At 54.1% G+C, this 19,511-nt stretch overlaps 2 protein-coding genes across 3 annotated transcripts in view; one reads left to right on the forward strand and one right to left on the reverse strand.

Annotated features, from left to right (window-relative positions):
• KIAA1614 (KIAA1614 ortholog) overlaps window positions 1–19,221 on the reverse strand; it is a 33,358-nt gene extending 14,137 nt beyond the window's left edge. The window contains 4 exon segments of the mRNA XM_032291234.1: window positions 3,706–3,849; window positions 14,425–14,488; window positions 15,237–16,183; window positions 18,762–19,221. Of these exon segments, the coding sequence (XP_032147125.1) occupies window positions 3,706–3,849; window positions 14,425–14,488; window positions 15,237–16,183; window positions 18,762–18,811 (1,205 nt within the window). The 5' untranslated portion in view covers window positions 18,812–19,221.
• LOC116560058 lies at window positions 5,193–17,319 on the forward strand. 2 transcript variants are annotated; one of them, XM_032291235.1, is made up of 2 exons: window positions 5,193–5,982; window positions 16,809–17,319. In XM_032291235.1, the coding sequence occupies exons 1-2, from the start codon at window positions 5,383–5,385 to the stop codon at window positions 16,908–16,910; spliced, it is 702 nt and encodes a 233-aa protein (XP_032147126.1). In that variant the 5' UTR covers window positions 5,193–5,382; the 3' UTR covers window positions 16,911–17,319. The 2 variants fall into 2 exon arrangements, 1 of the variants encoding a protein (XP_032147126.1); XR_004272765.1 differs by lacking the exon at window positions 5,193–5,982 and adding an exon at window positions 10,252–13,169.
• Window positions 19,222–19,511: the final 290 nt, after the last annotated feature.

Raw genomic sequence — 19,511 nt, forward strand, 5'->3', positions numbered from 1 at the left:
AAAAAAAAAAAAAAAAAAAAAAAAAAAAAAAAAAAAAAAAAAAAAAACTGCTAAGCAAGTGGATCTGCCTGCTTTGAGATATCATGGGTCCTTGTTCATGTGGAGCTCATGGTCAGCTGTCCAGAAGCATGCTCCCTTTCCATAGCCCCCAAAAGGAAGGCTCCATCCAGATAAACAGCATCACTCACCCCCCAGAAACAGGAGATTTCCTGCTGAGCAGATGCTTTACCCCACTGCACAGACAGGGCGTCTTCCCAGCCCAGCCCAGCTGATGCAGGCAAAGGCCCATGGGGAGAGTCTGCACACAGCTTCACACAACAACCCCTCCACAGGCCCCAGAGGTAGTTCCCTATGGGAACTACCCATGTTCTCTGCAGGACATGGGCTGTGATTTCTAGGGAGGGAAAAAGCCTGGCTTTAAAGGCAGTGCAGTCCTAATCTAAGAAGGGATCCCAGGTCGCATGAGCCACATCGGTGGCCTTAACTTTCACACGTCGGATGGTGAATTGAGCCATCCTGGAATTCACTGCAGAGGCAGACATTGTTGTTCTAAAAAGAAAAATTAAGGAGTGCTTAATCACATAAGGTGCTTTCAACCCAGTTATTCCAACCCAGAAGCCCCACCTGCAGTGTCAGCAACAGTGCATAAAGGCAGGATGAGGACTTTGATGACAAGTGCAGGGTGAATGAGGTAGCTGAGCAGTGAGCAAATCCCACACCCACCAAATTCTCAAAGGGAGGCTCTGCAGAGGCCCCAGCAGTCACCCCTCTAGGGGAGGATCCCACCACAGTCCTGGAGACATATGGCTTCACGGGGACCCCTTTCCAGGGTCCCACTTTCCATAGCATTGCTGCCCTAACCACACACTCAATTTGATGTACACACGCTCTGCAGTCTCAGCACAGCCACTCTCTCTGACCCGGGACAGTAACACTTACAGTGTCACCCTACCAGCCCTGCCTCTTGCCAACGTGTCCTGCCCTCCTGCCTTCAGAAACACCAATCTAGGCGTGTCTAGCCCCAAAACGGCAAGATCTTGTGCTTCCAGGAGCTGCTCCATTTCTGTATTAATTTGTTTCCAGAAAAGTGCAGCTGCTGCTACCTCTTCACCTCCTGGAATCCCTGTCTGTTCAGGCTTGCCCCAACTGCCTCTAGCCAGACCTAGGATAAAGAAGGCCCTCTGAGACTGCTCTGCCTGTCCCTCCTCTTCCATCACCTTTCACCAAGTCGCTCTTTAGAAGTGATGCATCTGGGCTGGGGCTGGGGCCTCCTGCATCTAACTGAGGCCTGGGACCTGTGTGCCATTGCCGTGTTAACTCAGCATGGCCCTCCAGGGTGATTTGATGGAGCGTAACCTTTAGAAGCATCTGCAGCAAGCCATCTGGCATTGATTTTTCAGCTAGACCCTCTGAGGATTCACCAGTGCTGCCAAGTCATAGTAATTCTTTTCTGGACACAGCAGCTGCTAAAGTGGGTCACCTTGCATTTCTATAGCATTTCTATGGCCTGGAGATGGCCTGCAAAAGGGAGCCTACTTTAAAGTTAGTGATTGGGGTTATTGTGAGCTTCTGGAGTGATCTGAGGAAGAAGCGTCCAAGAGGACCTTTACACAATGCGGACTGTTTTGTAGATAGTCTTGACTATTTTGAGGCTACCCGACCTAACCTAAATGCCTATACAAAGTAGGACAGGAGAGCTGCTTGGAAGTCTAAGGTTTCTCAACATATATAAATGTGAAGAAGAATAGTTAGGATGCCCCGAAGAAGCCATGTCCATTCCTAACGAGTCCCCTCCATCTGGAGAGAGAGGCAAAGCACAAAATGTGGAAATGCAAAGGTAGTTTGTTTGGCACCCCTTGCCGGGATTTAGGGTCCTCTGAGCCCCTCTCCTAAGGGTCACAATGACCTCTGTTCATGAAGGAGTCATCTCAATGGCTCCATGAAGCTCCTTAGCCTTTAATGAGCAGTTCAGCACCCTCCATCAAAGAGCACCAAAGGAACTGGATCTTGGTCCATTTCCACCAAGATCCCTGCTCCCTAAGAAGCCCTGCTCTCTCCCATGCCACATGGTGATTCAGACAGGCAGATGCAGCATGTCCACCATGCCAGTGAAACTGCAGGCTTTGCTAGCTACAGAAGGGGGCCTGCCTGGGCCTGGGGAGACCTGGCGTAGCCTAGCAGCCTCATCTCAGGCCCAGGCGCATGACTGGAAGACGGATCCGTGTGGTGGTGAAGGCCATGTGTAAGTGGTTCTTCAAGGTGTACCATAGGCAGAATAGGCAGGGAGGTGGGGATGAAGCGTGTTGCTCAGGGGGCAGTTGTTTATGTGATGTGCTGGTCTGAACATCCTTGACCTTATTGTTTTCTCACCTCTTCATTCCTGACAAGCTCTCCCTCACCATCACTGTAGTATTGTGAAATCAGGGATGATGTCCAGATCTTCAATTCTGATCTCTCCTCCTCTAAAGATCCTGTATCCAACTGCCTGGGGGGATTGCCAGTGGATGTTCTGAGAGCACCTCCCCCTCCAATGCCTGACCCTGCACTGAGCCCTCACCCCTTGGCTGACCCACCAAACACAGACACCGAGTTGGAACCCTGGGTGCATTCCAGATGCCTCCCTTCTCACACTTCCCACACTCCTGCAACCAAACGAGGAGTAGTTAGAGCTCACAGTCCTGCAGCACTCACTGCATGGCGGGCGCTGTTCTAAACTTTATGCGTATTAGCTCACATTGCCCCACAGCAACCCTGTAAGACAGGCACTATTACAATTCTCATTTTGTGGGTGAGGAAACTGAGGCACAGAGACTTCTGCAGAGGCACCCAGCTGAGGGCCAGAACCAGAAGTCAAGCCCGCATGGTCTGGCTCTAGGTGTGGCACTCCTCTGTTGCCTCACTAAGCCTATTTGCTTCTGGTGCTTGGGGTCTCTGTGAAATCTCCACACCCTCCTCTTCTGTACCGCTCAGCGGGGCCACAGCAGCAGCATCCTCACCACACCTGTCTCCCAGACCCAGCACATCTCTGCAGCTAGAATGGCATCACTGAAGTGCGATCATGCTGCCCTCCTGGCCAGGGTCCTCCAGCAGTTCCCAGATATTGCAGCAGACATCCAGCTGTCTAACTGTTCTGCAGGCCTGGAGGCCTCCATGACCTGGCCCTACTGAGCCCTCCAGCCTTCACACCACATGGCCCAGCACATCCTTACCCTCTAGCCTGGCTGAACTCCTGAGCACAGTGCTTCTGCTCAGTTTCCGTCCCCAGGATGCTCACCCTTGCCCCTCTTATCTACCCAGTGCATATCTACACTTCCTTCAAGTTTCAGCTGAGAAGTCACCTCCTCTCAGGAGCCTCACCTGTCTTTTCCAGGTGGAGGTAAACATTTCCAGCTCAGCACACACACTTTTCCTCTCTTACAACACAGTCCACAGAATTGAATATCTGTTTGCCTCTCTTTCTCCCTGGAGACTGTGACCTCTATCCCCTCAGGGATCCAGATCATGTTTAATTCATCTTTATATATCAACCTGACTGTAGGCCCTCAGGAAATGTGTGTTGACTGACTAAATGATCAAAGCAAGAGCCTTATATGGAAAACACACACACACACACACACACGAGGAGTGAGCAGCAGCATTTCTTCCCACTGCTGACCCTTCTCTGCTATGGCCCTCCCAGGCCAGCCTGGCCCGGGTCCCACTCACCGGCTGCCCTGGGCAATGGTGGGCACGATGTCATGGCTGGCACGGAGGGGCCGGGTCCTGGCCTTCATGCGGGCACTCTGCAGCAGATGCTTGGCTTCCTCATGCCTGGGACTCAGCACAGGCTCCGGCTTGGGACCAAAGGACCTGTAGGGTGGCACACAGGCCAGGGTGGCGGGGGAGGGATTAGAAGAAAATAACGCGGATTAGGAGGGCTTTAGCAGTGTCAAGCACTGGCTGTGCCAGAAAAAGCCCTGCATGTGCAGCCTTCCTCCCCTAGCTCCCACGCACAGGGAACCCAGCCTGGGGGCCTGCAGCCTGGGGCTGGGAAATGGCCCTGCGTCGCTCTGGATGGGGGTTGCGTTGCTGGCCTGGCCTTGGACATCTGCTCAGGGACTGGAGACAGAGACCTCAAGAGGATCTAGAAAGGAGAGTCTCCAGATTATTCTATTGTTCCTTCCCCAGGCAGACAGCAGGAGCTATCTGGGAGGAGGAGGGAGAAAGGGCCTAGGGTTGTTGGGCTGGGCCCGTGCCCAGACAGATGGTCTCTCCACGCATCACCTCTCTCTCCTTCTGTCTCTCTGTTCCCACACACACAGCACCACACTAGCGCCCACTGCAGACACAAAGAATCAGGGCCCTGTCCAGCATAGACTGGATCCTTTGGGGGAATGGCATTTTTATAAATCCTGGTGTTTTCTAGCCTTAGTCCCAATCCAAAACCATCAGGCACCAGCTCAGGGCTCACGGGCTCAGGGCTGAGGGAAATTAAGCTGGACCCAAACCAAGTCAGCAAATGGCTCCATTTTCATAATAATAAGGGTCCTCCACCAGCCCCCACCCCCTACCAGATGTGCTGCCTCCCTGGCCAGTCCAGAGTTGCAGAAAATGACAGCAGTCCTTTTTCAAAGCTGTCTCTCAGCTGGTGACATGCAGCCCACGCTGGGTTACAGCTCTAACAGCAGGCCGCAATCTCCCACTGACAAGCCGTTGTTCTCCACGGAGTTTGCTCTCCCCAGCCAAGCTGGCCGAGGGCAGGTGTTCTCTTCACGTGACAGATGAGGGTGTCCAGAGCAGACAGGAATGCTGGCACATTGTTCAAGGTCGAACGTCAACTGCAAGCCGAGCAGAGCACACGACAGCCAGCCCCTCTGCCTCTAGCATCGTTCTGCACCCTCTGTCCTCTCCCGCCTTGGTTCCCAAGGCAGGCAGAGGATGTTTGTGGCTGGGGGCAGACACGCTCTTTGGGGTAACTCCATCATCCCCACTGGCTACCCCTGTCCTTGCCGTCACATATGCTGGGCTGTCCTCAAGAGTGTGAGCACGCAGGGCTCCAGCAAGTAGAGACTCAACACAGTCTTAATCTCAGAACTGCAGCCTCCCACCCCACCCCGTATTCCACGTGGAAAAGGGGGTCTGGTCCTGACCGGGGGAAGGAACCAGGCAGTTTCCTGGGTGACAGAGTGAGAGTGGGAATGGCACAGCTCTGAGGCCTCCAAGGAAGGCTTCCTGGGACGTCCTTGGACAAACTCTGGGCGGACTATGATTTCTTTTCTTGTTTCAGTCTCTTTTTCTTCTCCCCATTTGCATCCAACCCTGCTCTGGGGCCACTGGGGAGCAGGAGGAGACTGCTAGAAGAAAGGCACCATCTGTGCCTGTGAACCCTGGCAGGGCCCAGGCATGGCTTTGGAACAAGGAGGGCTTTACTGGAGGGATGTGAAAGCGAATTTCCAGGCCCGCTGCCCCACGAAGCCTTCTTTGGCAGGAGAGGCCTCCCTCTGCACAGCTTACCGAGCAGACAGCTCCTCCAAGGCGGCCGAGAGCAGCTGTGCTCCCTGGGGCTCCTGCTCCGACAGCAGAGATAATGAGGTTACCAGCCCGGAGAGGCGCCCCTGCAGCCGTGGGCCTCTGGCTGCCAGCCCGCACACTTGGAGCCTTCCGGTGACAGCTGTGGTTCCACGGCTGTCGGAGGGCATTTGTCTCAAGACCTGGTGGGCAGGCAGGAGGGCCCCAGGCAGCTGGCCAGATGCTGCCAGGATCAGCCTTGCCCCCAGGTTTTTAAGCCATTTTCCAGCTTTGCTGTTTCCTTTCTGCTCCCTCCTCTTGGAGCTGTTACTTTTTTTTTTTTTTCTCATCAGCTGTCTTGCTTCAGTTCCTGGCAGACAAAGCTTGGTTCTCCACAGATTAGAAAAGCATGGCTTTTTAGGCGCCTGGAGGCATCCATGCAGTACCACACTGAGCAGGGAGGAGTGGCAGTCACCTTCACAGACTGCAGCCAAGGTCAATGTGCACCCTGAGGAAACGAGGGCCTGGCCAGCCATGTGGAGGGAAGGTCGTCTTTCTCCAAGGCAGGAGGCAAGCAGGCGCGGGGGGTGGGTGCTGAGTCTGCCTAGTCTCACTGCCCACCTCCCATCCCACACAACAGCGGTCCACCCGAGGCCCACCCAAGCCCTCCAAGCAGACAGTTTCAGACTCTCTCATCCGAGGAAGATTTCCCGGTCTAATCGGACGCTGGCCTCTGCTGAGGACACACAGCCCTAGAGCCAGCCCCTTCCCATCACAGACTCTAAGCCACAACCCCAGTTCCCACAGTTGCTCTGGAAAATTCCTAGAAGGGTTGGAGTGGTCATTGCAAGGCCAGGCAAAGGCAAATCCTACCTAAGAATAGACAACTTTTCGCCACTCTCTTGAAAGCCTGTTTCTGGAGCTCATTAACTCAGAGGGTGGAACATATGAATAAAGTGGCTGAGTGCTTTTCCTCCCTGGGCCTCAGTTTCCCCATCTGCAAGCAGCGGGGGCTGGAGAGGGGAGAGGACTCATAGTGCTACCCTGCAACCCTGGATCTTTGGCCACATTGTCTGATGTGACATAAGGTGGGGTATGAGATTTCGAGGTCCCTGCTGGGGGGAGTTCCCACCACAGATGTTTGGCTGTCACTGAGTGGCAGAGCCTACAAAGAGCTCATTGTTGGGGAAAGCTGGCATTCCACTAGTGTATACTGGCCCTTCCCCGGCCCCTCCAGCAACCTGTGTCCTCAACTGCTTCACAAGGACAAAGGGCAGCGTATGGTCCCCTCCACTATGGTACTCCCTTCTTGACCAGTTTCCTAGTGGAGGGACAGGCTTAGCTGTGGCTTTGCTCTCCCCTCAGCCAGGCGGGGCAGGAGAACCACCACTGCTCTCCTAGCCAAGGAGGTCAAGGGGACAGAGTGGCCTTCTTCTGCAGCCATCATAATCCTGGATTAAAATAATAAGCTCAGTGGGTCTGTGTTTAACCCTTTCAACCAGTTATATGGATGGGGAAATAATTTGGAATGTTGAGTGATCTGGCACTTCCCAGATTCCAGGATGTAGCCAGTAGAGGGAGAATATGTTGTGTACAGAACATAGAGAAACTTTGGTGCTTAGCATTTGCTCCATTTTTGCGTATCTGAAAGCTTTCTGATGACCACAGATAGAGCTCTCTTACTGTTTGTTATTCTGTGTGCAATTTTCTGAATGAGGGGAAGTGAAAAAGGTGTACCTGGAACTGATTCTGGCTCATGTGCTCCATGAGGGCAGGGACCTTGTCTCAGACAATCGTGCTTGGTTACACAGGTGCCTTCTTCCCAGGTCTGCAGGACACAGACGGGACACAGCCTAGAGTGGCGGGGAAGCGTGTGGCTTGGGGGCAGCCTGCCTGGGGTTCTAATCCCTGGACAGCCACTTCCTAGCTGTGTCACCCTGGCAGTTTCCTTAGGAATTCAGCTTCAGTTTCCATATCTACTAATAAGGGCTCATTTGTTAAACTAAGCGAGACTGAGTCCCTTAAAAGAGATTAGCACAGAGCTGGGCGCTTGGTGCTATTATTATTTTATCATTAGCACCACTGTTTTGTTAAATTACTCTTACCCCCTTACTAAGCAAAGGATGGAAGCCCTGAACATGTACTAAAGTCACCTGCAAAGAGGTCACCTTGTTGTCTGCAAGGAGAAGGCATGTTTGGAAGTGACAAACACCATCTTGTAGCTGGAGGGGGCCTGGTGGTTCTGCTCTAGATTTTGAAAAGCCTTTGACAGGGCTCCACAGAAAAGATGGCTTCCATAGGATAGAAAACAGGAGGCAGCTGGCTGCTTGATCGTGGGGGAAAGCTGATTCCCAGACAGTCAACAGGCCCTCCTGTTAATGGAGAAGGAGGAGTGGGAGTCCTCCAGAATGGCAGATGGGAAAATCCACCTCCTTCAACATCTTCAAAAGGGTCTGCATGGAGGCCTGCAGTGCGTGCCTAAGACGCTGACTTCTGAGGAGGGCAGAGCCACCCTGTCCCTGCCTTCCTGCAAATGAACAGATTCTCTGCTGAGCCCCTTCTTGTCCCTACCACTGCCTCAGCTCCCATGTGGGAGGCTTTGGGCTGCCCCTTTGATCAGAGCCTCCTGGCCTCAGGTGTGGGACCTGGGTGGCCACAGAGGAGGTGGGTGACTGAGATGCCCTCAGATAGGGGACCAGTGGCCTATTCAACTCTGGCAGGTAGGGGAGAGGGCTTTCTTTTCTAGAATTTCAGACTAGCTCCTATCAGATGAATGGCCTTGGATAAATGGACTTTCTGGAGTTCCTTGATTGGTAAAGATTGAGACCATCATGAGATTTTCTTATGTGGTGTGTACGTGGGTGTGGCAATGACATAGCATGGGACAGGGTATCTGGAAGCTCCAGGTGGCACTGGGTTTGTGGTGGGGCTTCCTTCTCCACCCAGGGTCAGACATTGAGAGAGTGTTAAGAATCCGAAAACATTGTTGAGTAGTTAAAGTTAACTTTTTCTTTTGCTTTAGTCTCGGTGGGGCTGGGAGTGGTAAGGGGACTTTCCTTTGTGCATGTATATCAGTGGGGTGGGATGGGAGCCGAGGGGAGTGCTAAGGACAGGCAGGGGTTCAGCTGCTCTTGGTTACACCGTACCCGGGGGTGTCCTCAGGCACCTCTACGGCCCTGGGCATGCTGGGGTGGTGCAGGAGTGTCTCTTCTCCCATACTCAGCCGGGACTCCCCATGCCCCCTTGCCGAGCCCTCATTCACACTCTTCACAGTGTGCCTCTGCCAGACGCTTCTGACTGAGAGCCTATTCCCTGCACACACTTGCAGGCACTCGGACCCAGAGAGACAAGAACGGCACAGTTCTTGCCCCAGGAGCTGAGGGAGGAGATACATCAGTGCCAGCTATGGCTGCAGCTGGTGCAGGGCACAGAGAGCAAAAATGGGCAGTTCCATGTGAAACTGCGCTGGATCGCACCCAGTGGCCAGCTCGCAGGGGAGCTCTGTGATACTGTGATCTAATAAATACGGATTTGGTCCCTGCTCCTGGCGCGCCTGGCACGCAGCTCCTAAACCCTTGGACTCTCAGGAATGATCAGAGTGCCTTTTGTATGCTAATGAGATGGCTAGTGGCTGAGGTCCCTAGATAGCCTCAGGATGTGGGCTGGTCACCAGAAAGACCAATCATTTTGAGGGTTGGAATTTTCAGCCCCAACCCTTACCCTCTGGCAGGGGAGAAGGGCTGAAGTTTGAGCTGACCCCCAGTGGCCAATGACATCATCAATCATACCTACATAATGAGGCCTCCACAAACACCCAAAGGGCCAGCAGGGGAGCCTGGGGACAGCTGGGCTTGCGAAGGTTTCTGGGGGTGGTGCCCCATCTCCCAGACCTTGCCCCACGCCATTCCTCACGTAGCTGTACGTTGGTGTGTTTTGTAATATTCTTCATAAGAAATGGGTAAATGCAAATTAAACGTTTCCCCGTGTTCTGTGAACCATCCTGTAAAAAGTAATCAAACCCAAGGAAGAAACAGTGGGAGCCCGATTTATAGCTGGTTGGTCTGAAGTGCAGGTCACAAGCTGGGACTTGCGACTGGCATCTGAAGTAAGCATAGTCTTGTGGAACTGAGCCCTCAACCTGTGGGGCCTGATACTGTCTGCAGGTAGACAGTGTCAGAACTGGATGGAATCAGTGAGAGTCAGCTGGGGTCCGCAGGAGAACTGCTTGGCGTGTGGGGACAGCTGCACACGTTTTGGTGGCTCGAGGTGAAGTGTTCTGTGCTAGGCTGAGTGTGTGAAAGTAGGAGAAAACATTTTGTTTTTTTCCTGTTTCCAAAAATGCTAATTAACATATTAAGCTTTAAAAGCCTGGGATTTTTCTCACAGCTGTGGGCCTGACCACTTGAACCACAGGCCAAGTCCCTGAAATTCTTTAGGGCTGCCTGTCTTTAACTTAAGAGTGTAAAAACTGTTTGAGGGGAGGGAGTTTTGATTGCTCCCCCTCCAGCAATCCCAGCAGGGGCCTGAAGATCAAGACAGCCCTACCCTCCCCCGCTGCATGTGAAGTGATCTGGCAATCACTCACAGGGGTATCCTAAAGGGTTTGTACACCAGGGACTGGGCTTGTGGATCCCCACACGGGCACGACCTTACCACAGGGATGAGGGGAAATAAACAACCTAGGACATCCCCTGAGCTTTCCTCATCACTACAGCACAAATAAACAAAATTGAGACCTTCTCTTCTCCCTTCTCCCCACAATGACTGTAACTAAAGTCCCTGCAGACACACTCAGGACCTGGGGCCTCCCAGATCACACACACACACAGAAGGTCCTGATATGCACCAGGATGGGCCTGGGTCATGCAGCAGCACTGCCTCCATGGAGACTGCGAGGAGGAGGCCGCTGGCTGCCCTGGCACAGGCTCATGAGCCTCCAAAGTTGATTTGGTGCGGGGTCTGGAGCCAGCATTGCCCTCATTGCTGTGCTCCTCACTGTCACACCCTTTCACTTGTGCTGGGTTATTGGGATCCTAAGGCAATCTGCGATCCCAGAATGTCTCTCAGAGGCTTACGGAAGGGAAGGGACCAGAGCTGGTCCAGAGACAGCCTGAGCACAGCCCCCCCATTTCATTGTCCCCTCCCCTTCTCTCTTATGGGTCCTTCCAGGCACAGATCCCCTTTGCCCTCTCTGAGGCCCAACCTCTCACCTCATCCTCTCCCCCAAAATCCAAACCCCATTTCCTGAATTGTCCTGATAGTGACCAAGGAGAAAAATAAGTGTATCCCATGGAGTCCATCACCTGCCCTTTGCCCATACCTGAGAACAGAGCAGGCTGGGAGGGGAAGGGGACCTCCAGATACCTAGCCCAAGGGGTGGCCTGTGGAGCAGGGTCAGGGCGGCTCGTGGCAGTGCCACACGATGGTGAGAGCACCACCCTTGAAGCCAGGCAGCCCTGACTGCGAATCCTGGCTCCAATACTTGGCAGCTAGAGGATCCTGGGCAAGTCACTTAACTCCCCCCAGAGAGGTCTCTCTGTCAGTGAAACAAGGACAATAAACAGTTTGTTATTAGGATAAGATGGGAATGCAGGAATGGCACTTAGCACAGCACCTGCCATGTAATAAGAGCACTAAAACGGCAGCTGCTGACATGGGCTTTTGCCTGCCACTAGGAGGCTCCAGCCCTCTGTAACTGAACCTTCTCTTACCCCTCAGTAGAGTGGGGACAACCCTGGGGTTGGGGGCCAGGAGTCTCCTCTGCATTTGACCCTTAGCCTTTAAGGTCCTGGGTCCTTGCCTCCCAGGCTGACTCCTGGTGACTGCCCCACACAAGCCAGGCCAGCCCCCAGCCTGCCTGCTGTGTTGAACTCTGCAGTCACCATCACGTCATGAGCTCCTCATCCTACTGCCCCTGCAGAGCTATAACCATTATGGACACCATCAAATGCATGCTGACTTAACTTGGTTGTCATGGTGATTTGATTGCAACACTTGACTGAATGTGAAGCAGGACCTCAAACCCTCAGAAGATCCAAGGGGCTCACGACCTCATGAGTGAGGTCCTGCCCTTTCCTCCTGCCAGAACACATCCTGACTGATGTCCTGGGGCCCCCTTTGGGGTGGCCATCTAATGGTCAGCCACAGCCTCAGCATTCTCTGCCCAAAGTCCTAAGCCCCTTAGAACAAACACTAAGCCCCAGGACCCTGGCCTTGAGTGGCACTCCCGGGCATAGAGCTGAGGGAAGCATGCCTTACTCCAGAGGTCTCTTGGAAAATTCACCGATACAGAAGTAACATCAATCACTCCATCCTGCTGTGGGGAGAGAGGGAGCCCTGCAGAGTTTTAGGGACCACCTTAATGTCTGCCCAGGGGACTCAGGAATAGAGCCAGGCAGGGAGCCCTATCCAAGGGGCTTCAAGACATGACCCTTCAGCTTGGGTGTCTACTCAGCAGGGACCTCACTGCAGAGGATACAGGGCACTCTGACTCCCAAACAATCGGTTTCCTCACAACACTCTGTACCCTGATCTGCCAGGCACTCTAAGGGGATATTTTGTTAACAGTCTTTGAACAGGGTCCTAAAACTCACTAAGAGATCTTCTCTCTCTCTCTCTCTACACACACACACACACACACACACACACACACGCACACACACACACAGGCACGCACTCTACAGTATACAGGTGTACTCACCCTGCCTTAACTCTGAAATGCAGCCCATGGCTGCTGGGGGCCTGGGCAGCTCAAACAGCAGTCCAGAAACCCCCATCCCGAGGATTCTACACAAATGCCATTTCTTCACAGTATTAAGGGAAAGTCCCTCCTTGCCCATGGTTGAGGTTCTCCTCCTTGAAAATGAGTGGGTTTTATTCCTTAGTATCCAATGGTCTGTCAGGAGCTTTGGCTTCTGTTTTCAGCAGTGACCACTGAGCAGAACCCCCAGTGGCTGTGTCTGCCCCGGGCCCTTCCCTCATCGAGGGAGGAAGTATGGGGGGCACAGCTGCAGGGAAAGGTGGTACCTCCTCCGCAGCGGGGGCATCTGCCCAGCCTTCTCCTCCAGGGCTCCGCACAGGAGGAGGGAAAAACACAGAAAGCAAATTGAACAGGGAGCACAGCCAGCTGAGGCTCACGGGTCTCTCTGCAGTCACTCCCCTCAACACTGTGGCAGGGCCAGCAGGGGACCACAGGAGGGCCTGGAAGCAGAAGCCATGGAGGTGGGGGGAGAGATTCCTGGCAGAAGGGGAGGCAACTGTGATTCCAAATCATAAATAGCAAGGGATGAAGGAGCCGTATATCCCCCTCTCCACCTGACCCTCAGCCAAGCAGAAGCCCAGTCGCCTGAACCTGGGCTGCCCTCGCTTGGTTAAGGCAGGTGTGGGGCTGGGGGACTGCAGTGGACTCAGTGTTTGTGTCTCCCGGAGATTCCTATGTTGAAACCTAATCCCCAATGTGAGAGTGTTAGGAGGTGGGGCGTTGGGAGGTGAGCAGGTCATGGGGCACAGCCCTCATAAATGGGATTAGTGCCCTTAGAAAAGAAGCCCCAGAGGGCTGCCTTGCCCCTTGCTCCATCTGAGGACACAGCAAGAAGGCACCATCTATGAATCAGCCAAACACAGCCCCCTCCAGACCTAAATCTGCTCATACCTTGATCTTGGACTTCACAGCCTCCGGAACTGTGAGCAATACGTTTCTGCTGTTATAAGCCACCCAGCCTGTATAGGGTTTTTGTTATGGCAGCCCAAGTAGACTAAGACAGAGGTCCGTCCATGTTTTTTGGAGGGTGGTCCTGTCCAAGTAGGATTTGTGCAGGAGCTGTCTTACACCAGAGGAGCAACAGTGTAGACCTCTGCCCTCTGCAGAAACCACAAGACCTCACGGAGGCTGACATTGCCAGACAGCTGGGGAAATGAGAGCTCCATAACCTCTCAGCCTCGTGGACCAGGAGCCTGGCAAAGACGGAGGCTGGGTTCAACCTCTGTGCAGGTGCTGGCTGCAGTTCAGGCCTGCAGATGGCCCCACTCCCACCTTGAGTGTACTCTTCTCACCCTGCCTGGCTCAGGACACTGCCCTACTTCCCATGCTACACCTCAGTGGGTCCAGCTTCCCCAAAATATTTGTTGGAGGGGCTGGAGTGAAGGCCGTGGGATAGCACAGTAAGGCTGGAGGTGAAATCCTTGACACGATCCCAGCACAACCCCTTGACTGGGAATGGAATTGGGGTAAGGCTTTGTACACTTTCCCCAGGGATTTTCACATCCATGATCTCACCTTGGCCTCACAATGGTCCTGTGAAGTGAACCAGACAGATGCTATTTCCCCAACTTTAAAGATAAAGAGGCTTGACCAGTTGCAGTGGCTCACACCTGTAATCCCAGCACTTTGGGAGGCCGAGGCAGGTGGATCACAAGGTGAGGAGTTCAAGATCAGTCTGGCCAACATAGTGAAACTCAGTCTCTACTAAAAATACAAAAAAAATTAGCCAGGCATGGTGGCACACGTCTGTAGTCCCTGCTACTCAGGAGGCTGATGCAGGAGAAACACTTGAACCTGGGAGGCAGAGGCTGTGGTGAGCCGAGATGACACCACTGCGTACCAGCCTGGGCAACAGAGTAAGACTCCATCTCAAAAAAACGAGAAAGAGGCCTGGGCAAGGAAAATGGCTCCATGGACATGAAGCAGGTAGTTAGTAATGCACTTTGTTTTCTGGTAGTTTTGCTCAAGTAGCAGACAGGCACCACCCTGGGGGATAGGGGTTACTGGCACTTTCTACAGGGTCTCAGGGATGATGATGCCCACTGGCCTGCTGGTACAGGAGTCTGCCGTCTGCCTGACCTTTCATTTTGGGAGGTCTCCTACTGTCCTGATGCTGAGTAAATAGAGGGACTGTGGTGAGGAGGGAGGGAGAGAACATGTGGGCTCTAAGCTCTTACCTGTTCTGGCCAGAGTCCTGCAGGGAGATGGCCGAGTCCCAGTCCACATTCCCCATGGGTCGCTCTAGGATCCAGAGCAGAAGCAGAGATCAGGGCAGAGCCAGAAACAGGGCTCTCAGCTGCTGTTTAGTGAACACTGAGGAGAAGGGTGTCCCCTGAAGCAATTTACTCCCAGGATAAATCCAACACCTTGCCTGAAAATTGGAGGCCAAGCCTGCCATGATGGCTGCTGTGGCCACAGCCAGATGCTGAGAGGACCATGTGCATCTGCCCAGGCATGGGGTAATGAATGAGCTTGTGAGATTTTGAGATGAGATGGCAGGAAGGGAAAGAGGTTGTCTTCTCGGGCCTGGACATTTGTACATCCCATTGGTGCTACCGTCTGAGCTCAGCCCAGCTGCTAGAACACCCAGCCTCCTTTTAGGAAGGGGTTCCTGTCTACTTGCCCCACAAGAGGGCCCTCACTAGGGGTGATGGCATGTCACTAGAGGGAAAGGCAAAAAGCCACTCCGGAAAGGAATCCAAGCCACAAAGAAGACATCATAGTGGCCTCTAACCCCAGGCACACAGGGTGGCCTCCCATTGGTCTGCAGGGTCATGGGGGTCTTCAGCAGACAGGCTGCCTGTGAGGTGGCAAAGAATCTATATCACCAAGAATAAGAGGCTATTCTGATGATTTTGGTGGCAGGCACCTGTCACGCTCTGTCTCCTTTCCTGTCCCACTCCCTCTGTGGGACCCCCTCCTCCCCTTTTCCTCTCTTTGGACTCCGTCCTGCTCTCCCCACCACCTGGACCTACACAGTACACTTCACCTGGTGCAGCTGTGTCCCAGGGCGGAGTCCAGGCGGGGGTTCCCACCTTGTGGGGGCTCTGCCCAGAAACGCTGAGCATCTCCTGCAGCAACAGGCGGTTCCTCTCCACCCGGTCAGACAGGGACAAGGCGCTGCTCCCAGTGCCCAGAGCCTGCAGGTCTCCAGCTCTCCAGAGCTCCCCAACTAGGGCTGTCCTGGGGGCAAAGTCCTCCTCGGAGGTCAGGGATGTGCTGTCCAGATCTCCCTCTGTGACCACGTCATCTGGAAAAGGGTAGGACCTTCCTGTCCTTGGGCTGGGAATGTGGATGATTTTGTTACAAAGACCAGGACCTCCAGGTTGTCCAGGAGTAACTCCATGGATGGGGCTCTGTTGCAAAGAGCTGGGCCCCGGCGGCGGACCTCTCTCATGGTCGGGCAGTGTCCAGTCGGCCTCTGGAGGCCATGGGCTTCTCCTGTTGCAGTACTCACGCCCAGGGCCAGGTGGCCTGGGAGGCCTGGGGCCCCCATCCCTGGCGGGTTCCTCCTCACTGACACCGCTGTCCAGCTGCCCATCGGGCAGGTTCTGGGTATGAGGAGCCACCACAGCACCTGGCAGGAAAGACCCCTCTGATGGAGTCCTGGCTCCTCCCGCCTTGCCTCGTCTGCATTTGGGTTTCTTCGGGGATGACCACTCATGGGAAGTGGGGCAGGGGCTGACTCCCTGTTTGCCCCCTGTCATCTTCTCCTTCAAAGCCCTCACCTTGGATTCCAGCACAGAGGGGCCTTGGAGCTGTGTCCCCCATACCCTGGGAGGCTGGGGGGCCATCAGGCTGGATGTTCTGTTTTCCTGAGGACAAGGCCGGGGTCTTGGAGGGTGTCCATTATCCCGTTGTGGCTCAGGACCACTCCACTCCACAGCTGAGGTCCTCTCCATGGGCCTGGCTGCTCCACTCCCTGTCTTGGGCCCTCTGGAGGAGAAAACAGACAGAGCTCCTGAGACCCAGCACAGGACTAACCCCCACAACCTCTCGTGCCCCAGTGTCTTGGTGTTGAGTCCTGTCCAGATGAGAGTAACTTGGAGACAGAGCAGAGGACGCCCTCTAAACCAGTGGTCCCCAGCCTTTTTGGCACCAGGGACTGGTTTCATGGAAAACAATTTTTCCATGGATGGGGTAGGGTGGGGTAGAATGGTTTTGGGATGAAACTCTTCCACTTCATATCATGAGGCATTAGATTCTCATAAGGAGCTTGCACCCTAGCTCCCTCACATGTGCAGTTCACAACAAAATTCGTGCTCCTATGAAAATCAAATGCCACCACTGATCTGACAGGAGGCAGAGCTCAGGCAGTATTGCTCACTTGCTTGCCCGCCACTCACCTCCTGCTGTGTGGCCTGGTTCCTAATAGGCTACAGACTGCTGTGGTCTGTGGACCGCTATTGGTTCATGGCCTGGGTGTTGGGAATCCCTGCCATAGATAATATGAAAACACTTCTTAAAAAATGCAAATCATTGAAGAGTACAAGTAAGTGATTGCTGATTTTTTTCTTCCAAGTCTGAGCAGTGTTCTAGTTTTTCTATCCTTGTTTTACAGATGGGCAAAATGAAGCTTCAAAGGACAACTAATCCTATGCCAAACGTGGACCAGAGTGAAAACCAGGGTGATTTCCCAATCACTGGGCTCTTCCTTTGCTGAAGGGTAGTTTCAGTGGAAGATGCCCACATCTGCTAACTCTGCTAACAGGCAACATGCTCTTTCCTCTCCAAGGGGAGCAAATGAAGATGATGGACATCAGGAAGACACCAAGCAGGATCTGACCCTCCGGTAGAAGGTGCTGCACCCAACCTCACCCCTGACCCCTGATGAACAAGCCACAGGACCAGAGCACGGGGTTGTGCTCAAAGGGAGACCTTGACCAGTCTTGAACATCAATCAGGCATCTGCTATACACCAGGTGGGACTGTTAAGTGCTTTCAAACTCGCTCCCTGCCAAGAATCCTGTTATAACTCTGACAGAATGGCATTATTGACTGGGCACGGTGGCTCACACCTATAATCCCAGCACTTTGAGAGGCCGAGGCAGGTGGATCACTTGAGGTCAGGAGTTCAAGACCAGCCTGGCCAACATGGTGAAACCCCACCATTAAAAATACAAAAAATTAGCTGGGCGTGGTGGCGGGCACCTGTAGTCCCAATTACTTGGGAGGCAGAGACAGGAGAATTACTTGAATCTGGGAGGCAGAGGTTACAGTGAGCTGAGATCCCATCACTGCACTCTAGTCTGGGCAACAGAAAGACTCCATCTCAAAACAAAACAAAATGGCTTTATTATGCTTCTACAGATGGAGAAGTTGAGGCAAGGATTATGACACACAGATTCTAAGGAGACCGCCAGTTCGGGATCCAAAGCTTCTCATTCCAAGCCCAGGCCTTTCCCAAAACATGTAGTGATCACTTAACCCCACTCCCCTTATTTCGTAGATGAGAATGTTCCATCCCAGAGCTGGGTGACTTGCCAGCATTGCACAGATCCTTAGCAGCATGGCTGAGTTTATCCCTTCACAAGGAATGAAGGTTAGCAGGGATTTGACTCAGGGTGTTGCATGCATACCTACATGCCACAGCGTCTTAATATTTATTCTACCTTCTGAGAAAATGCAACTTCAATATCATATATCTAGATGTGCCCCACTTGAAGTAAGCTTCATGTATAAAAACCCATATGTATATAAACTACAAATTATGAGTTATCCACTTCATAACACTGACCAAGGGGTCACCATAAAATTCTCTTAAATGGCAAGTTCCTCTGTAGTCGTTTATTACAATTCAATTTATACACAAGCTTTCAGGAATGCACATATTTTATAAAGCAAAATACACATATAATGAGAAATGTCACATCAGTTTTAAGCCAGTAAAGTTTAAGGATTATCTTTAAGAAGACAGAAATAATTTGTTCTATGAGTTAATAGAGAACGCAGCAAAGTTCTCTTTGCACCTCCTTCTCCTCTCAAGTCCAATCCAGAAAACAGGGGATTAGAATGTAATATGAGCATTTTCTACTAAGTTAAAAGAACTTTTTGCTTTTGGGAGGCTGAAGCCGGAGGATGGCTTGAGCCCAGTAGGTCGAGGTTGCAGTAAGCCGTGATCGCACCACCGCACTCCAGCCTGGGCGACAGAGCGAGACCCCGGCTCCAAAAAATAAAAGTAAGAATTGTTAATGGGTAAACTCTGGCACAGCATCCCAGAGACCTTAAAGAATGAGACCCTCCCACTGGGGTCCCATTGGCCCGGGCTTTCGGGAAGATCGGTCAACTCAGAGCCGCCTGGTTCTGTGGCCCAAGCACTGTGATGTACTTCGTCTAACTCAGAGGGGCCAAACGAAGATGGACGTGAAGGTCGGGCTTCCCCACGACCCTCCAGCTCCCAGCCCTTGGGAGGCCCGCTTCCCAGCGGCCGGGGCGACCTGGGCTCCCCGCTCTGCCGCCCCTGGGGTCCGCCGCCCCCGCCCGGCAGGCCCGGCGCCGCTTCCTCCATACTCACTGGGGGCTGCCGCCCGCGGGTTTGGCCGCCGACACCTCAGTCCCCTCCATCCCTCAGAGTGGCGAGGCCCACTCCAGCCCCTTCTCCCTCCCAGGCCCGCTGCTGGGTTCGGGGAGGGACTTCCAGCCCCGAATCCGGGCGGGAGGAAGTGCGGCCCGCAGGCCTCGCCCCTCGGGGCGCGGCCGACCAGGGGTCCGAGGCTGCGCCAAGGCCGGGCCAGCTCCCAGCTCTGCGGGCAGCCCCGGGGTCCCGGGTGGGTCCCGCCCGCAGAGCGCCCCGCGGGCCGCACTCCCTCCCGGCTAGAGGAGGGGAAACGGGGTCGGGCGGGGAAGGAAGCGGCATCGGCTATCCGTTCGCGGCTTTGCAGTGGAGGGGAGAACGGCCAAGTCCGCGCTTCCCGGGCCGCTCCGGGCAGAGGGAGCGGAGCGCGGAGAGGAGGGGCCGCGGGAGGGGCTGGAGGAGCCGGGCCTGGGCCTCCCGCTCGCCCGGAGCCCCGCGGAGCCGCCCCTCCGCGCCGCGGCCCAGGGAGCGAGTGGCCCCCGTTGTCAGGGGCGCGGGAGGGAAGCCCCGGGGCGGCCCCGAACGTGGGGACGACGGGGCGGCCGCCGGCTCGCAGGGCGCTGGCGCCTTCCCCACGAGACAGCGGGCGCAAGAGCAGAGGCTCGGAGCGCGGGCGGCAGCTGGGGACGCACCCTGTTCTCGCCGGCCCCGCGCGCCGCCGGTAACCCTACACCGGGGGCTCGCCTTTCA

The sequence above is a fragment of the Sapajus apella genome, unplaced genomic scaffold (genome assembly GCF_009761245.1).
Source record: "Sapajus apella isolate SASKATOON/1434 unplaced genomic scaffold, GSC_monkey_1.0 scaffold25, whole genome shotgun sequence".
In the NCBI taxonomy this organism is placed as follows: Eukaryota; Metazoa; Chordata; class Mammalia; order Primates; family Cebidae; genus Sapajus; species Sapajus apella.